Below are 17,502 nucleotides of genomic sequence, written 5' to 3' on the forward strand. Positions count from 1 at the left end.
ACCGATGTGTAGGTGTGGTTTCTTTGCTTGTAGAAAGCGTTGATACAGCGACGTAAGGTGAGCGAGAACAAAGACGAGTGAGGAGTGCTGGATGTTTCGACTACACGCGTAGCGTACGTGAAGGTAACGCCCACTTCTTCTAATTGGATTCAACCGATCGCGATCGAATCCACCTCGCGATGTGGATCGGACGGATCGCGATCGAATCCACCTCGCGATGTGGATCGGACGGATCGCGATCCGATCGCGATCGAGTTGCAAGTGTGGACAGCGTTGCGGTTGGATCGCGATCGGATCGCGATCCAGTTGCCAGTGTGGACAGGCCTTAAGTTCTCCAGGAGACCATCTAGTCTTGTGTACATGTGTACGCTAGCCTGTCCTCGCGGTCAATTCCTTCATATGGCTTGCAGACGTGAGTGGCAGCATGTGTCTGTGTTTGCAATCGTCGGCTGTATGACGTGTTTCATACTGTTGTTCCCCAGCAGAGAGGTTCGTGCATGTCGACGACGATGTCTCATGCATGATCTCCGTTCTTCTTGTTTTCTCATCGGTTGGCCGTTGCCCTGTGTTTGGATAAAGTAGCTGCACTTTTTGCATCGAGAAACAAAGTGGAAGCACCCTTGTAGACGAGTTCAGTCTCAGCTTTCCACATTTTCAGGCAGCTAGGAGCCAAGTCACGTGTCAAAAGACTCGCAACTGTATCGTTATTTCTATGAGGCGTACACAAAAGCCGAGCGACAATGGCTGTGGTGTCTCACATGAGTCTTGTTTGCGATCATTGTTATATCTGCAAAAACCCGGAGATGTGAGATAACAGTGAAAACGACCTCTGTAGTTATCATGGAAGTGTGACTCATTTAGAAACGTGCTATGAGACTTACAATCTATAGAGTTATGGTATGAACGTCTGCACTTACTTTCTTGCACGTTGTTCGCTTATTGTCATTCAGACATGGAAGAAAGAATGGAAAACGTTTCACAGGAAGTGATGGTATGTTGGCGATCGCGCAATTCCACGTGACTGAGCACGTGCAAACTAAGTTGCGCAGGCGTAACGGCCGTGCCTAGCTGTCGAAAGCCACGAGCGCTGTTGAAAGTGGGCGCGTCTTCCGTGTCCGTGCTAATTGAATCATCGAAAGTATGACGGACGCACTTACGAAATCTAACGTATGGCTGACGACTTTGTAAAGTGAAGGGACCATAAAAGATATCAGTCTCCAACACTGCATGCTTGCGACTTGCGGAGTCATGGCATCATCACGTGAGCTGTACCAAGAGCAGTTTGATCCTGACGCTTACCTGTCTACCTACTTCTCCTTCTGTGAACAGAATGAGCCGACGGACGTCCATATTCGGTCTACCCGCGAGTGGCAGCTGGCCAAGTTTCACCGGTTCTATTCAACCCTTCAGCTTGATGCGGCAGTGGACAAACGTCTGCACATTCTTGAGTTTGGTGGCGGCCCAGGTCTCTATTCTCTCGTCAGTGCTGCTCCCTACGCAGAAGAAATCGTATTTTCTGAGTTCGTTGCACGGAACAGGGAAGTTGTCGACGCTTGGAAGAAGAAAGGGCCCGTCAGCGCTTACCGCCCAATCATTCGCTATGTGGTTCAGTCAGTTGAAGGGCGTGCGGACGAAGAGGTGGACCATCGAGAGCAGGAGCTGCGAGACAAGATTGTATCCGTTGTTCCCAGCGATATATCCCAAGATCCACCTGTTGCAGACCCTCAAGGGAAACAAACGTATGACGTGTTGTCAACGCATTTCTGCCTATTGACTGCGTGTGAGTCGATCAGTATGTACAGGACGGCTCTCCAAAAGCTTTCTGCTCTTGTCCGTCCGGGTGGCTACATCATTGCTTCAGAAATTCTGGGTGCTTCCTTTTACATGGTCGGCGGAATCAAGTTCCCAAACATATTACTCACTGGTGAAGTAATGCGGCAAGCATTTACGGATGCTGGCTTTTCGGAAGAGCTCTCGTTTCATTCACTACCATTGGAACCATCAGAAGTTGCGGATGGCACCGACTACGTGATAGTCACAGCAAGAAAACCTTGACAGTGTAGATATGATAGTGTACTGGTTCTTCAGTCAAGGTGTGAGATGTTCTCTTTGCTGAACTTTTCACAGGTCTAGTGACAGCTGAGCTGGGCGCGCGGTTTTGTTAACTGTTGAGACTAGTGCTCTACAAATAGAAAAACATAAGAATATGGTGAAAAGAGGCTCAGAATTGTTTCTGGATGCCTCTGTTAAGCTGGTAAACGCAGAAAGCTAGATGCCCAGGGGTGTTGACAGACAGACAGACAGACAGACAGACAGACAGACAGACAGACGAGAGGGAGAGGGAGAGGGGAGAGGGACATTGCAGTTGCTTATTGCCATTGACTGGAACATCAGTCAAGATCATGTAGAGACCTCTACGCTGTGCATCTTGCAACCGGTGTCATTTAGAGACCTCTACGCTGTGCATCTTGCAAGCAGTGAAACGTCCAGTTCAGTTGTTCATTGACTATACAATGGCAAGGTCTGTGCAGTTTTGCCATTTGTAGTGGCAGTTGGTATAGTTCGATATGCACGTATTGAGTCTGAGTCTGGGTAATTTAGATCCACTAGTTTCTCACGTAAATAATTGTTGGCCTTATAAGCTCTTTAAAGTCACGCAGTCATGATCTGCCTCTGATTGATGTGTGTCTGATATTCCATCTGTTACAGGTAAGGAAGAAAGATTGCCGGTAGTGTTGTCTTCCATCTGGGTTGGTCTTGTGTAGTAAAGATTGATGTAGCCAGGCTTGCTCAGATTTCATGTCATATTTTTCCTGGTCTGGATGCCTGTACACATGTCAAGCCTTCCTGTGGAGATTTGGTGCTCAAAATTTCACAAATATAGAAATATTTAGTTCAATGAACAGATTTAGCCACTTCTGTTGATTGCCACACTTTTATTGTAGATAAGTTGCAGTCAGCTGCAAGGCCAGTCTGCTGTTGGCTTTCAATAGTACCTTCACCAAACTCATGGAAATACATCGATTGTAAAGAGAGCTATTTGGAGCAAGAGAAACGCAGCTAGAATTCGATTTTTCCTTATCTCAAGAAAATTGTTGAAACAGACCCAATGCAAGAGAAAACTGGTTTGGCGATATGTGGCAGTGCAATCCTTATTCACCCTCATGACCACTCATCTCTGGGATGGACTGTCCCTTTGTGTAGGGCGTGACTTGCACAGTTAGTGTGTGGTTAGTCTACAGTTATAGTGCAATGGTTATTGATAAAAGTCGACATTCGCACTGATTAAAAGCATAACTCAAGGGTGCGGAGCAAGACAACTGGGTTGACTGTTTGTAGCAAAGTTTTATGGCTGCTAGACAGAACGATACTCGTATGAGGGTGCATTTTGTTTTTATGGATGCTAAGCTATTGTTGTGTTTCCTGTGGCTGTCACTGTGCACTGTTTAGTTGCCTATGTGTGTTGGAAAATGGTTCATCAACAAACCAGCTAGCTCCAGTCCATTTGACCACCTTAGATGGCAAGAAAATACGCCAAGTATGACAGTTGAAGAAGTGTTTGTTGAAAAGCTTGACGGACATTGTTTTGCAGATCTCTGCTGGGAGAACACACAGTGCTGCTTGGACTGCCCCACCATCCCCTCGATGTTCTCCTGGGCAGTTTCGTCTTGTTCAACTTGGACTTCCATCTGTTGTACCTGCCCAATATGCTGCACTTGTGGAAGTGCAGCCAGAAGTGATACAGGCAAGTCCTTCATCGTTTTTCGGCCCTGATGATGTCATCATGGAGGCTTCTCAATTTTTCAAGTTACCAGGTAAAGGGTCGATATTCAGAACAATTGTTGTATTTGTCAACAGGAGACTGTCTAGGAACAGTGTCAGCATCCAGGTGTGCAGGCCATGGTTAATGGTCGTGTCAGAGGTCTCCTTACATCAAATGTGCACCGTGCTCCCATTGCGAGAGCAATCAGTGTAACGATGGTTCAGGGCAAGAACCATGGACCTCTAATCTCTGTGGTAGGATACCAACAAGGTATCGGACTTCTCTGCCTGTTGTGCACTGTAGGGTGTTGGCATCTATGATGGATCAATTTGTGTCTCGACTGGTTTGAAATCAGCTGCATTCTATGTAATTTATCAACCTGTTTCAGTATGTGTTTACACTGTTTCTGACTCTGAATTACGCCCAAGCTGCTTTAAAACAATCAACAGTGAGTTGATGGATGACTTGGCCACCTATTGGGCTGGTGTCTTGTGTTGCATCATGCTGCAGCAAGTAGAGTCAGACGTGTTCGACGTTTGGGTGTGTTAAGTCCATGCAGCACATGCAGCAATCGGTACGCTGGTTTGCTAAAGTTTTCACGTACGTTTTCATTGTGCAACAACTCAACAGGTATGGTGGACGTCTTGGTCGCTTCAGTCTCCAGCTGGGCGTACACAAATCATGCGAAATCTCACCCCTGCAGCAGAGAAGGCAACTGCTTAACCAGATATGAAATGGAAACACGTCAAGAGTCCTGAATCAGTTTATAGTTCATAACACACACACACACACACACACACACACACACACACACACACACACACACACACACACACACACACACACACACACACACACACACACACACACACACACACACTCACACACACACACACACACACACACACACACACACACACACACACACACACACACGCGCGCGCGCGCGTATTACCGGCCCATCACGCCCTGTTGCGCACTCATGATGGCATGGCAGTCTCTGACCACTTGTAGCATTTGAATAAATAAGACTAAAAATTAGAATAAATCATACTTCAGCCACAAAAGGTTTACAAAAAATTACCCTGTTCCTGTTGCAGCATCCGTGCATTCGCTGACGCAGCTTTCATCGTAGTCAAATGAAGTGCATGTAACACATGTTTTATAATTCATGTGGCTCCAACAACTAAAACTACTGTTGCACTGTGGATGACATATCACATCTAGTCACAGAGCAGCCTGGGTTTTCGAACTCACATGATAGCATGAATCACAATACACGTACTACAGCTGAGATTATTTAGAACATTCACAACAGCAACAGAACTCTTGATGACTTCCGCTTCCCTAAGCCCATCTGTGTCCACACTAACACACAGTTTTGAATTAAGAATGAATCTTATGTCCCCATTTTCAATTTTATGAAGCGATGAAAATCCTAAGTTCCTTAGCCCTGGATTGGCCTGAACAAGTAGAGCAGAAGTGCCTTGATACAGGATTGTTCCTCGTATTGTTTCCAAGTTGCGAAAAAACTTGAGAGATGTGATGCCACTGTGAGTTGAAAATACAGCAAGATATTCCGATATTACTCGAACTTGACTGAACACTTTGAGATCATCTTCCGTCACAAGAGTACGATTCATCGATAAATCCCTGTAATTCATTTAAAATTAAAATGATACAATAACAGTCACAATATAATAATCGTATGTAATATAATTATTATTGATGACAATAAAATAATCAATTTGTTATATCCTACTCATTCAGTTCCCTGCTGAGTGTGATCTGTCCCGCAATTTCTGTGTAGTTGCGAAAGTCTGCCAAGTTGTTGCTGTCAATAACTCCACCTTATGGTGCATCACACACTAGATACGACAAAATTCAAAACATCACATAATAGAAACATTAATAATTTATCTATATTACATCATGTAAATACCCATCTCAGATATCAAGATAAAGTAATCACCTTTAGGGCATGCTCCTCTACATGGGACACACACTCTGTGTGTGTCAGGTTCTTGACCATCTGGACACCGACTTGCACATCTCTGTCCATTTATTACAAAAATAGCAGCTGAGAGGGTGCGTACAGTGCATGCATGGGTACTGTACACTCCTACTGGTTGACGTCACGTGTCACGTGATGGTTTTTAGTTGCTATATTTGGAGGTGAGTTTAGGGGTGTAACACAGGTTTTCATGGATATCAAACAGTCGTTGACTGGAATAGAAATGTCCTCACGTGTTGCGGTTTCTATATTTGCCTGCCACAATAACGTTTAGTCAACTTGTTAGCAAAATGTACGGGTAGCGACATGGTGATGCAGCGACCACAGCATGGGTGTATGGGGTGTGTAGCTCTAGAGTCATAGTAGCAACACAGAAAGGAATTCGAAGGTCAACTAGATGGCCATCTAGTTATGGATATCAGACGGATTCAGCAAGCGCATTCAGGCTGCAAAACAACTAGACTTTTTAGGCCTCGAGTGATCATGATCGTGAAGGAATTCGAAAGTGGAGAATGCATGACTTCCATACTCCTACTGTACAATCAATCAAACGAGTAGTCTCGCGTAGCCAGACCCCTTTCCGCGCGTCATCCTTCCCATTTAATGCGCGGCGGAAAGGGGTCTGGCTACGCGAGACTAATCAAAGAGTTGGAAAGTGCGTTGTGCAGACTGAAAAAGAGAAGGCAGGAGACGTAGCGGCTACAAGCACTGTAGGTAGTTTTCAGCCGGCCTCTGCCGTTCCCCGTATGTGGCCCTTACAAAGTGACATACGGGGAACGGAAGGGGCGGAGACTGGCGCAAACTAGCCTCGAACTTCCAAACATAAAGCGACTTTTTAACTAACTTTTAATAGTTTACGTCGGCAATATCCGACCTTAAAAGTCTAGAGGTAGAGCAAGCAAGCTATATACTTATATTAATTATATGCAAAAATAATTTTATTTTTGTATTGCTACTATAGCAAATGAAAGTTTTATAGAATCTACTGTCACATTTGATATACTAAAATGTTACATTTAATATACCAATGTCATGCACGGTTGTTGCCATGATTGTATTACATACGGGATTTGTACTGTTAGGTCTCGTTTGTATATTTAATTAGCATGCAACTAATTATAAATTTTCTTAATTGTAAAACTTCAATGTTAATAAACTCTTTCTACTGCATAGAATTGGCAGTAGATATATTTACACTCTGATAGTGTACGCATTTTAACTTTACACTCTTGGGCACGTTGCGTAACACCAGCACAAATATCGTGCATACAAATACCTCGCCTAGAAAATCAGTTTATTGTAGTCTCGCTTGCCAATCTCAGCAATCGATTGTTAGCCCAGTTGTGCCAAATAAATACGCAAAACGTGAGTGAACAACACAGAGTTTTTAAGTCATGTGCATACAAGCCACATGCTGAATCATTCATTACCATTAAGTACCGCGATGACGTTTCAATATGCAATTTTCTTATCAATTATTCCACCCACTTAGTAACCCGTCACCTCATCCAGCGCAATACCCTCTTATCTGTAATAAGAGAAGGCGCCTGCTCCGAGCGAAACACATCACCAAGTGGGCGTTTTACCTAAAAATCGACTGCAGGCCTGCCTTTGCACACTATCACTCTTGCAGTCGTCCAACAATGTCTACACTTTTTCCTTTCTTCAGCTGTCGGTCCTTCCTCAAAAAACGTGGGTTGGACTTATGAATAACACTTAGTGTGCTAAAGACTTTTGATGTGTTGAGTTATCACACCTTTGCATCCGCAGGGCGTCCCAAGCGTCAAGCCAGAAAGAGCGAAGAGATCAGCTCTCCTATCTATTCCGTCCCTGCAAGCAGAAGAAGCAGCAAACACATCGAGCTGAAAGTCGTTTTCGGATTTGACGCAAAAATTCGAGGAGCCCTGCAAGCGAAACGAGGCGACATTGTCCGTCAAATCAACGCAATCAACGGATGGTTGCTCGTGCAAGCGTTAGACGGACGCGAAGGCTACATCCCTGCGACCTACTGCGTTCCATGCAAACAAAGAGTTGACGACCCCTCCGCAGCAGTGGGTTTGAGCGTCGCGTCTGTTTCCTCCGGAATCGGTCCGAGCATCGGACAGAGCGAAGATGAAGGTCTCAAAGATGTGGACAATGAACGACACGACAGAGTAAAGACCAAAGGTCTGGGGACGGCCATTGCTGTGTTCGACTTCCTAGCAGAGCAACCAGAGGAGGTATCGATGCTGAGAGGAGATAGAATGATTGTATTGAAGGATGACAACCCCGACTGGCTGCGGGTTCTATCCGATGAAGGAATCGAGGGAATGGTACCCAAGTCCTACGTCTACCGACAAGACAGAATTGAAGGTAAAGCGCACAAACAACAGCACGTGCACTGCTGCATGCATACTCGCAGAACAAACAACTTGTCGGGCGTTTCAGTGCAAATCTCGGCACGAGCCGAGCAGTAACGAAATCTGCATTCATGTTATCTGATAGCTAGACTTGTTCGAGCGTGCAGTACACAGCCGACGTTGCAACAGCAGGTATGCGTAGGTCGATCTTCCCTCCTGCTTTACCAACACACACACGTTGGCTGCAAATAGACAGGATGAAAGAGCAGCCGCTGTGTGTGGACAACCTGCACATGAAGACCTAAAACAAAGCAGGAAGTAGATAGTGCAGACATGTTTTGAGAATCAACGACAGGAAGTCATTAAGTGTCCTGCTGCTGTTTCTGCAAAGCGTTGCATGTTGTTCTTTGTGACTAATTGTGTTCACCACAGCTGACACAGCAGCTGGGAATTACTCAGAGATCAAGTTCAGACCATCTGACTTATGAATCTATTTACCAATGTATGAGAAAGTGGTTTTCGAAGACACAGAGGCAGACACAACCACCACATGTGTAGCATTCCTATAACCAAATATCCAGCTTGTTTTGCTCTATTTTTAGCATCTTCCCTGTCTGACATACTGTGGATACATGACACATCTGAGCGAGGTTCAGCCGATGGAAGAGAGTGGTTTGATGATGATGACGAAATGAGTGATGGAGACCTCTCTGACAACGCAGAGACAGACGCACTAGTGCAGCTGGTTGCCATCAAAGACTACCACACAAATCAAGAAGGCTTTCTCAGCGTCAAAACAGGAGAGACAATCTACACCGACATCTCAGAGAAACGGACAGATGGATGGCTAAAAGTCCACTCAATCAGGCAAGGCAAAGGTGGGCTTATTCCCAGTCTGTATGCAAGAACACCCAACAGAGTCACTGCTTATGTCTCATACAAACGATTCGACAGCTGGGACGATGGAAATGGGGAATATACCGAGACCCAAGTTTAATCAAACACACACGTGTGATTTCATCATTCAATAGTTGCTGGTATTGAGAATAATGAGTCGTTAGTTATCTTAGAAAGCATATTGTACAGAAGACTGTTATTTAGCCAAGAAACAGAACTTACGATAGGCATAACTCTACAACTCTTGAGATTGATCCATGTGTTGTATGTACTTAGTGTCGTGGTGCACCAATGTTTACGATTAGAGATTTGAAAAAGGTACAACCTGAAGAAAAATGGCTCATTGAGACAGGACACGCAGATTGATAATCAATAGGTACAAAAAATGTATAAAAATAAAGAGATGAACAAAGGCAGAGGAAACAGACAGACAGACAGACAGATGACAGACTTACAAACACACAATCAAGACTTAGACAGACAGACAAACAGACAGACAGACTTACAGACAAACATACATACATACATACAGACAGACAGACAGACAGACAGACAGAATGTATGCTTGATAGGTTGAACTTCTAAATACGACTCATGAGGTCATCTACTCATACTGACCTAACAGTCTAGATAGTCTAAATTGCCACTTGCTTACTTTCTAGATGTACTAAGATTGATGTACAAAATAAATGAAGCTTGACAGACAGACAGACAGACAGATCAATAGACAGGTAGATAAACACACCAGTGAACTAAAAAGACAAAGACAAAGACAAATAAACACCAACCAATAAGCTGACAAACTGATTGCTATAATGAGCTGACCGTCTGACAGCTACAGTAGCATGTACACATGCAGACATAAACAGACAGACAAATATGCAGACGTATAGACTGAAGGAAGGCAGACAAATGCACAGACACATAAACACACATCACATCGACCATTCAAATGAATGCAAGCAATTAATCTAACTTAACAACAAACACAGTGACAAACTGTAACAACTAGTCAACTACCTTTCCACATCATATAGCAAGGACACATAAGACGCTGAGATTCTTGTCACACGATAGACTTCTCTGACTAGAAAGCTGTCGTTGCAAGCTGCTTGATCGACCAGATTTGTAACGACTACGAGACTGCCATCCAAAACACGTGTTTTCAGATTTAGTGTTTTCAAAAAATGAGCCAACCCTAGCGGCAAACTGTTGTCAACTAATAATGCAAACATAACTCAATCAATCCGTCTACCATAGATCAGACTTTGGAGGAGATTGTCCATTGAAGCTGAGATGATGAGGTGAATACGAGACTGTGGTTTGCCCTGAAAACAGTATCTCCCACGAAATGTACAAAGTCTCTCTCTAGATGAACAAACGATGAAGTGAAGAAAACTTAAGAGTAGATGAGAAAGGCAGGCACCTTTATGTTGACAACAGGTAGCCGTCGATAGTGCTTGCTTACAAGGCTCAATATGCTTCTGTCTCTGCCAGAAAGAAATGCTTTGAATGTGCCAACAATTCGTGCATCTCGTGCTGCATCCTGACAGATTTTGTCTGCACCAGTAAGGCCACCTAGTGACCCATTATGAAGAGAATTCAATGCAATAAGCATCACCTAACAGACAAATGCAAATCAATGCAGATTGAAAGGATGCAAATTGCAATGCCCTGATGCATATGCATTGGGCAAGAAGGTACAGTATTGTGTTGAATGGATGCACATCTCACAACAGAAGACTAGTGCATGTGATAAGATGTATAGTTTTGTGGATCATCATATTGTGATTACTTGCTAGAGTCTGTGTTTCTAAAAACAGCACACTGCTGTGGTAAAAGAATGAATTTCTATACAAATACACTGTATAGCAAGGAAAGGCTTTTAATATGTTAGACTAATGTATTGTATTAGAGGTATGCAGCTCTCAATACATTACACTATTGTATTGGGGGATGCATCTCTCAGTCACAGTGACTCACTAATATTGCTGACAGAATTTAACCCGAGGCACTACAACCATTAATTCATGTAGTCTTTAGTAATTAAGCCAAGTCATCTCACATACAGTATATCAAAACAATTGATGTTCGTACAATAGCTGAGTTTACTGGAAATATTGAAATAGATCATATATTCTTACTTATTCCAATGAACAATTAACTCACCGATGATGGCTGACATCTGGACATATCAATATGACAATTAGATGAACAAATGAGTTCTCCTAATGACCTGATAGAGTCAAATAACAGCCAATAAAACACTCATCATTAACTGTTAGACTACACTATTATTCAACAGTGTCCTCTATACTGACCAGTTCTAAGGTATTATACAGTGACATAACTGAGGAGCAAGTACATAAAATCATTAGTGGATAAATGGTAAGACAATTGTAGGTGAGTGAGTGAGTAGGTATGATTTATTTGTAATTTACAAAACTGCCAGATCATAGCCTTGTAAAACACATGCTCATATGTGCCACCACTGTTGTCACTAGATAGAACTACAAAACATAGAAATACCGACAACAAACAGAGAATCAGGATCAGGTGCTGACTACAGAAAGTGTAATCCGTTCTAAATGTATTCTTGCTAATGTACTGTTCGTGGTCAGTCAGTATTGTCACGCACGTGGCATAGATGCATACATTGCAATTACAAGCATGTGTACAAGAGTGAAAAAGAGACAGATGCTAATAATTGGTTACATGGTTGTTTAGTAAAAAGACATAGCTTCGTAGATGGCAAAAATGTGTAAAATATCTAGGCCATTCATAAGTAACTACAGTTTATAGACTTTGTAACCATGTGTGCTTATGTTTGGAACAACACAAGTAATCTGATGTTTATCCTTTAATCAATGAGACAAGTTGTCTTACGTTTCTCCATGTAGATCTTGACAAGTTTGTCCTCCAAAGTTTCTACCATCACACTCTTCTCCGGGTTGAACTTCGCCATCACCACATTTAGTCTCAGATGAACTAGATCCAGATACAGAAGACACCTGTGGCAAAGTTGACAGTGAGTTGCCAAAAAAAGTGGAGAAACTGCGAAAGGTTCAACACAACATATGTGCGCATAGTTTCTATTGTTGGTGTTTGCTTTCAGGCTGGTGTTTCTGCATTCCTATTTATCTATCTGTGTGTTCGTTTGTCTATTCTGTCTGTCTGTCTGTGTCTGTGCATGTGTGTGTTTTCAGTTTGTTTGTTAATCTGCCTGTCTGTCTGTGTGTCTGTCTGTGTGTCTATCAAATTTTCATATATTTTTATACATCAAAGTTAATACAGGTGAAACTAAGTAACAGCTAACGAACAACAAGTGTCACAACTACAAGTACAATTACACAAATAACAAGTAGCATTAAAATTCCCCTACAGAGCCTACAAACTGTCTGTCTATCTGTCTGTCCAATACATATATTTTCCTATATCAGTACTATTACAAGCTATATGATGATCTCAACTAAATAACCAAAACTACACAAACAAAAAGGAACCTTAGGCCATACATACAATGATTTAATAATTTGCAACTGTTGTGTTCATTCTGTGAATGCTATATAACTTGTCTGCTATAACTTTAGCAAGGTTTCTCTGCAGTTGAATGGAGATGGAGAGATCTCCACTTGGTCTTAAATTGGGCCTTTTTTTCTTTCCCTCATCATCTCTAGATGACTCGGCCAGCTTGTTCAGATAGTTGGAGGCTTGTATCTCCCTGCGACCAAAATGTTCAACAACCAAGGGAACAAAAGATGGTTTGATGCCTCCTGGAAGAAGCTCTTGGTTGTATCTAACCTCTTTTCTCTTCTCCCTCCTTGAGGCCGTGATACCTGCTGTGCTAGCAGCCAATGCTAGCAAGTCAGTGCACCAGGATTGTGCTAGAGAATTGTCTAGTTCTGTGTCGTGGCCAGTTTGGGGATCGATAACAACAGTGTCTGGTCTGTTGTCGTTGTTGAGGTATCGATGAGTCGGTTCTTTGCTGTGCTGGAAGTTCAGTTCGGTCAAACACTCACCAGACATGCACCATAACATTGTGTGTTCGAATAGGACCTCCTCCAGTTTTGCATGTGACCAGGTGGTAGCCTTCTTGGTCTAAATCTCTGCCACAATCACATCCTGTGGATTGTGGTATCTTGCAGCTCAATCTGATCAGCGTTGCCAAATTAAATTCTTTGGAAGGTAGTGCAAGTGCTGAAATGGATGGGACTGCAGATAACCATGCTCCTGCCCCCTGTCCTTGCAGTGATTGAAAGCGAGATCTATCTCTAGATGAACTGAGATGATCCATAAATTCTTCTACCTTGGATTTGTGATGGTTTTCTGTGAGCCCCGTGCTGCAACTTAATATGATTCATGACCAGATCTGGCAAAATTCATCTGTAGGAAGAGAGTTGTAAAGGTTGTAGCCAACTGAACCAGCAGGCTGATTGCTGAGCAGTAAATTGGTGATTGCCTCTTTCATCTCTGGAAAACGCTGAGGTAATGTGAACATTGCGTGAGCCCAACTTGTGAGGAAAGCAAAAGGAGCTGTTGTGACGGCAGACATTAAACCAAAACCACCATTCTTGATAGACAAAACAGCTTGAAGCCACTTTGGATCTTCCCTGACTACGCCTCCAAAAATAGCTGATGAAATAATACTCTTGTCTGGTTGTCATGAATTTCTGCAGCTTGAAGGAATTGTCTAGGAGCAACAGTTCTGGCCAGACTGTTAATTCTGGGAACGTGACAGCATCTGAGAAGTAACAGAGCACTCTGGCTGTCCTCCAGAAGAGGCAACTGGTCGCATAATAATCTTCCTGAATTGTTTGTCTCGATACATAAATTTCCACTTAACTGTCTGCCTGTCTGTCTTTCCAATACATATATTTCAACATTGAAATCTACATACAACACAACTAAGCAACTCTACTGTCCGTCTGTCTGTCTTGTCTGTTTAGTATGTTCAACTATTTATCTTGTGTTAACACGATTAGAAAACACAAACACAACAATTGCAAAATTCCCAATACAAAATCTTTCATAACAAAAGTATTGGATCCGTCACATAGCTGTGACATGCACCATCACAAGTACAAATAACTTTAACTCTACAAAACAAGACAACTGGCACCATACAAACCACTAACTCAACAACAATAAACAGAAGCGCCACAATTTTATAAAATAACCGACCTGTCTATTGCCAGGTTGAGTAACGAGTGCTGACTCTGAAATCTCTTCCATAAACTGAACAAAAGGACAATACAACCTACAAATCAGCACATCACATTGCTGCCTCTAACTGGAATAGCTTTCCAAATTCCATTCGAAGTCAGCACATAGAGTCGTTGCATGTCACGACGAAACACAATGGAGCCCTCCATGTCGATTGTTGACAGTTCGATTTGTGAACTCACGATTTCCAGCTGCTTGTAATTCACAATGTAACAACATGCATGTTTATTAAGTGTGATGTAGATAAGCAAGAATGCTTGCTTACACCAAACCCTCGATCACCTTTCTTCCCCACTTTCATCTACAAATATAGACATTGTAATGAACATTGCCTGTCAAATAGCCTACCAGTGGTAAAGCTTGTTGATCTGTCTGTCTGTCTGTCTGTCTGTCCAATCTCTCTGTCTGTCTGTCTGCCTGCCTGCCTGCTCACCCATCTGCCTGCCTGCCTGCCTGCTCACCCATCTGCCTGCCAACCAGCCTGTCTCTGCCTGTCTGTCTGTCTGTCTGTCTTTCTGTTACAATTCAGTCTTAAATGGGTGGAGTGAGTGCCTGTCTGACCTTCACCTTCCCCATCAAACAGAACCAAGACATCAATACATCAATACTGAAGACCATCCAGACATTACAATGTTCGATCCAAATACTGGACAGAATTTGGATATTGATGTGTCCCTGGCTCATCCATGGAGTCAGGACATTATTAGGAAGGCTAGCAAGGAAAATGGTCATGCTGCCGCGACAAGAGAAGAAATGAAAATGAAAAAGTATTCAGAAGAGCTTGTTCCAGAAGGATATGTATCAAGATGTGTTCCTCTTGTGATAGAACATTTTGGGAGGTGGGACACGAAGGCAGACTATTTTTTGCAGCATTTGTCACAACAGTCAGCAAACCCAGAAGCCAATTTTAATGCTTCCATGTTCATGTGGTATTGGAGAAAAGATTTTCTACAATTCTGCAAAGATGCAATGCCAAAGTTATCCTTAGAAAACTTTCAAAACTGTCACCTATCATGGTGATTTAGATAGATTATTTGATTTTGACATTCAAAGTAAAGTCCATTAGTTAATGAATTTTGTTTGCAAGGACTGATTTGTATTTTAAAAATCCTAGCATATGTACAAGTAGAATCTGTATGAGTATAAATTATCTGTCTGTCTGTCTGTCTGTCTGTTTACTTGTCTGTATATTTGTCTGTTTGCATCTGTATGTTTGTTTGCCTGTCTGCACGTCTGTCTGCTTGTCAGTCAGTCTGTCTGTCTGTTCATCTGTCTGTCCATCTGGCTGCAATGCCAGCAACCAAACACTCACAACTCTTACATCTGCAAACTGGCTAGACTCTGACGATGCTTCAATAGAAATTCCAGGTGGTCCTGGTTGCCCTTGAGGACCTGCTTGCCCTCTATCTCCCTTAGTTCCCCTTTCTCCTTTAACAGAGATTCCTGGTGTACCTCGTTGTCCCTTTTCTCCTGGTGGTCCAACAACAATATCAATGCCTTGACCAGATGAGTGTGATGACTCTCCTGGTGGACCAGGTGGACCAGGTAAACCTAAAAATATTCAAATAAAAAATTGGAGAAGTAAGCAGATGATGGCGCAGGATTGTCCCCAGCATACAAAAGGCATGGCACTCTGCCGTGCCTTGGCTCCTGCTTGGTACAGGCCCGCCGTGCTTTACTGAGTAGGCAGTGGCTACTCTAGAGTCCATTCACGCATTTTGCTCGCTGTGGGGAAATCTGTAGATCTCTGGATTCTGAGCACGTACAAGTATGTACGGTAAATAGAGATGGGTACATGTAATATAGTTATGATTATTTAACCCCAAAACTGACAAGTTCCGCATTGTGATGTGTAAAGCGCCATCCTAGACCCGCCTCGTTTTGACATAAGCAGATAAGGTAAATATTTAATTGCATTCTTTTAGAATCACCATACACTAATTTAATTAACTGTCTCTGTAACAGTTGTTCTTTGAGTCTACTGTTCTCTTGTGTAGCTATGAAGACAACGAACTTTGTATTTTAAAAATTTGCAAAGTTGTTTGAGGCAAGCAACTAATTCTTTGCATATTATTTTAGTTTTTTGCATAGAGGGCCTGGGATGTTTGGTGTGATGGTAAGACCAATTAGGCGGATGACTGCCATATGGTATGAACTTGATTGCAATACAAGTACTCAAAAAAGCAACAGTGGTTGTCATGAACCGCCCACAATTGCATCGTTAGCAACTGCAGTTTCCCCTCTAGCATCACTAAACATTTTTAATTATAGCAACTGCAGAATATTAGACGGCTTTAGAGAACTAACAATAAACAGGTTAACAATAGAAATAAATGAGGAAGACTTGTCACAACTGCGACAAGATTCTCCATAGAGACCGAAAAAATGATAACAATGACTAGCAAAACAAGCTTGATTCTTGTTGCTGTTTTGTTGGGAGCATCTAGGCAAATCTAAGGCGTGTCATTGTAGTGGAGTAGGTAGCGGTCTGTAGATATGTTGCCCCTCCCAATCCTGTGTTCTCGACTGATTATGCGAATCAAATATCTATTGCTCGAGCTCTGAAAATTTCTCACAGACTTTAACGGACTTTTTAGTTTGACGCGTATTCCAAGTTGTGATATACTGCAATGTTTGAGTCATACTAATCCTTGACCTAAAAACCCCTCCTCTTTTTAGCACAATGATTGTGGTAAGTCATAGTGAGAATGTGCACACGCTAGATTAGTTTGGCGAAAATGAGTGCTCCATTACTGAAAGACAACGTAGCTGCCAGTCTACTTCCCCATGATGCTCCATCAGAGTTAATTCCCATTCGTGTCAGTGGCGATGGCAACTGCCTCTTTCATGCCTTGAAAGTGGCACTGGCTGCAACCGAAAAATGTTTGCAAGTGCCAACGGTTATTTAGTGATCTTCAAAGAAACTGCGCCAACGAACTGGAAAAGAACGGAGCAATTTACGCAGCCCTTATTGTAAGGCAAGCCCTTAGTGTCAGTGTCAAGGATGATGACACGTTGCATCCAGGATCATTAGTTAGTACAGTCATGTTTATCCAATGCTGCTTTGACAGCTTTGACAAGTGTAGCGGTAAAAAAGCGTACTGTTGTGAACTTTAAAAGGTGTTTCTTTTCTTTTAACAGGTAATGGCATCTGATTCCCGGTAGAAATTGTCCAAAAGCGTTGCAACAAATGAGAACAAAATAAGTTTTAGGTTTGGTACACATCAGTAGAACACTGGGTATATAGACAGGTCTATCTATATATA

General features: G+C 42.7%; 5 protein-coding genes across 9 annotated transcripts in view; 3 read left to right on the forward strand and 2 right to left on the reverse strand.

The window, feature by feature from the left end:
- The first annotated feature begins 6 nt into the window (after window positions 1–6).
- On the forward strand, window positions 7–4,570 carry LOC134193860 (uncharacterized). Of its 2 annotated transcripts, none has more exons than XR_009972114.1 (3): window positions 7–123; window positions 3,451–3,538; window positions 3,593–4,570. XR_009972114.1 is itself a non-coding variant. In XM_062662708.1 (3 exons), the coding sequence occupies exons 1-3, from the start codon at window positions 2,514–2,516 to the stop codon at window positions 3,974–3,976; spliced, it is 480 nt and encodes a 159-aa protein (XP_062518692.1). In that variant the 5' UTR covers window positions 2,337–2,513; the 3' UTR covers window positions 3,977–4,570. The 2 variants fall into 2 exon arrangements, 1 of the variants encoding a protein (XP_062518692.1); XM_062662708.1 differs by lacking the exon at window positions 7–123 and adding an exon at window positions 2,337–2,521.
- On the forward strand, window positions 229–2,343 carry LOC134193859 (nicotinamide N-methyltransferase-like). The gene is made up of 2 exons (XM_062662707.1): window positions 229–412; window positions 486–2,343. Exon 2 carries the CDS (start codon window positions 1,228–1,230, stop codon window positions 2,053–2,055), a length of 828 nt encoding a protein of 275 aa, XP_062518691.1. The 5' UTR covers window positions 229–412; window positions 486–1,227; the 3' UTR covers window positions 2,056–2,343.
- Window positions 4,571–5,016: 446 nt separating the features above from the next.
- On the reverse strand, window positions 5,017–5,433 carry LOC134193758 (epidermal growth factor receptor-like). Its single transcript, XM_062662593.1, has one exon. The coding sequence runs from the start codon at window positions 5,425–5,427 to the stop codon at window positions 5,017–5,019; it is 411 nt and encodes a 136-aa protein (XP_062518577.1). The 5' UTR covers window positions 5,428–5,433.
- A 1,957-nt stretch (window positions 5,434–7,390) lies between these two features.
- On the forward strand, window positions 7,391–9,157 carry LOC134193617 (SH3 domain-containing protein Dlish-like). Its single transcript, XM_062662456.1, has 3 exons — window positions 7,391–7,469; window positions 7,548–8,129; window positions 8,719–9,157. The coding sequence occupies exons 1-3, from the start codon at window positions 7,421–7,423 to the stop codon at window positions 9,111–9,113; spliced, it is 1,026 nt and encodes a 341-aa protein (XP_062518440.1). The 5' UTR covers window positions 7,391–7,420; the 3' UTR covers window positions 9,114–9,157.
- Window positions 9,132–17,502, reverse strand: part of LOC134193616 (collagen alpha-1(XXIII) chain-like) — a 20,172-nt gene continuing 11,801 nt past the window's right edge. For 3 of the 4 annotated variants that reach the window (XM_062662453.1, XM_062662452.1, XM_062662455.1), the window contains 10 exons: window positions 15,558–15,787; window positions 14,502–14,537; window positions 14,305–14,430; window positions 14,195–14,248; window positions 11,900–12,024; window positions 11,183–11,249; window positions 10,440–10,634; window positions 10,269–10,381; window positions 10,034–10,211; window positions 9,132–9,338 (listed from right to left, as the gene is read on the reverse strand). In XM_062662453.1, the coding sequence (XP_062518437.1) occupies window positions 10,043–10,211; window positions 10,269–10,381; window positions 10,440–10,634; window positions 11,183–11,249; window positions 11,900–12,024; window positions 14,195–14,248; window positions 14,305–14,430; window positions 14,502–14,537; window positions 15,558–15,787 (1,115 nt within the window). In that variant the 3' untranslated portion in view covers window positions 9,132–9,338; window positions 10,034–10,042. The remainder of the gene's footprint in view (window positions 9,339–10,033; window positions 10,212–10,268; window positions 10,382–10,439; window positions 10,635–11,182; window positions 11,250–11,899; window positions 12,025–14,194; window positions 14,249–14,304; window positions 14,431–14,501; window positions 14,538–15,557; window positions 15,788–17,502) is intronic. The other variant, XM_062662454.1, reaches the window with a different exon arrangement.

This window comes from Corticium candelabrum, chromosome 18 (assembly GCF_963422355.1).
Source record: "Corticium candelabrum chromosome 18, ooCorCand1.1, whole genome shotgun sequence".
NCBI lineage: Eukaryota > Metazoa > Porifera > Homoscleromorpha > Homosclerophorida > Plakinidae > Corticium > Corticium candelabrum.

Coding starts and splice junctions, on each gene's coding strand:
- LOC134193859 (XM_062662707.1), top strand. CDS start 1,228: ATGCTTGCGACTTGCGGAGTCATGGCATCATCACGTGAGCTGTACCAA.
- LOC134193617 (XM_062662456.1), top strand. CDS start 7,421: ATGTCTACACTTTTTCCTTTCTTCAGCTGTCGGTCCTTCCTCAAAAAA. Junction 7,470..7,547: donor TCGGTCCTTCCTCAAAAAAC/GTGGGTTGGACT, acceptor TTGCATCCGCAG/GGCGTCCCAAGCGTCAAGCC. Junction 8,130..8,718: donor CCGACAAGACAGAATTGAAG/GTAAAGCGCACA, acceptor CTCTATTTTTAG/CATCTTCCCTGTCTGACATA.
- LOC134193860 (XM_062662708.1), top strand. Junction 3,539..3,592: donor ATGGCAAGAAAATACGCCAA/GTATGACAGTTG, acceptor ATTGTTTTGCAG/ATCTCTGCTGGGAGAACACA.
- LOC134193758 (XM_062662593.1), bottom strand. CDS start 5,427: ATGAATTACAGGGATTTATCGATGAATCGTACTCTTGTGACGGAAGAT.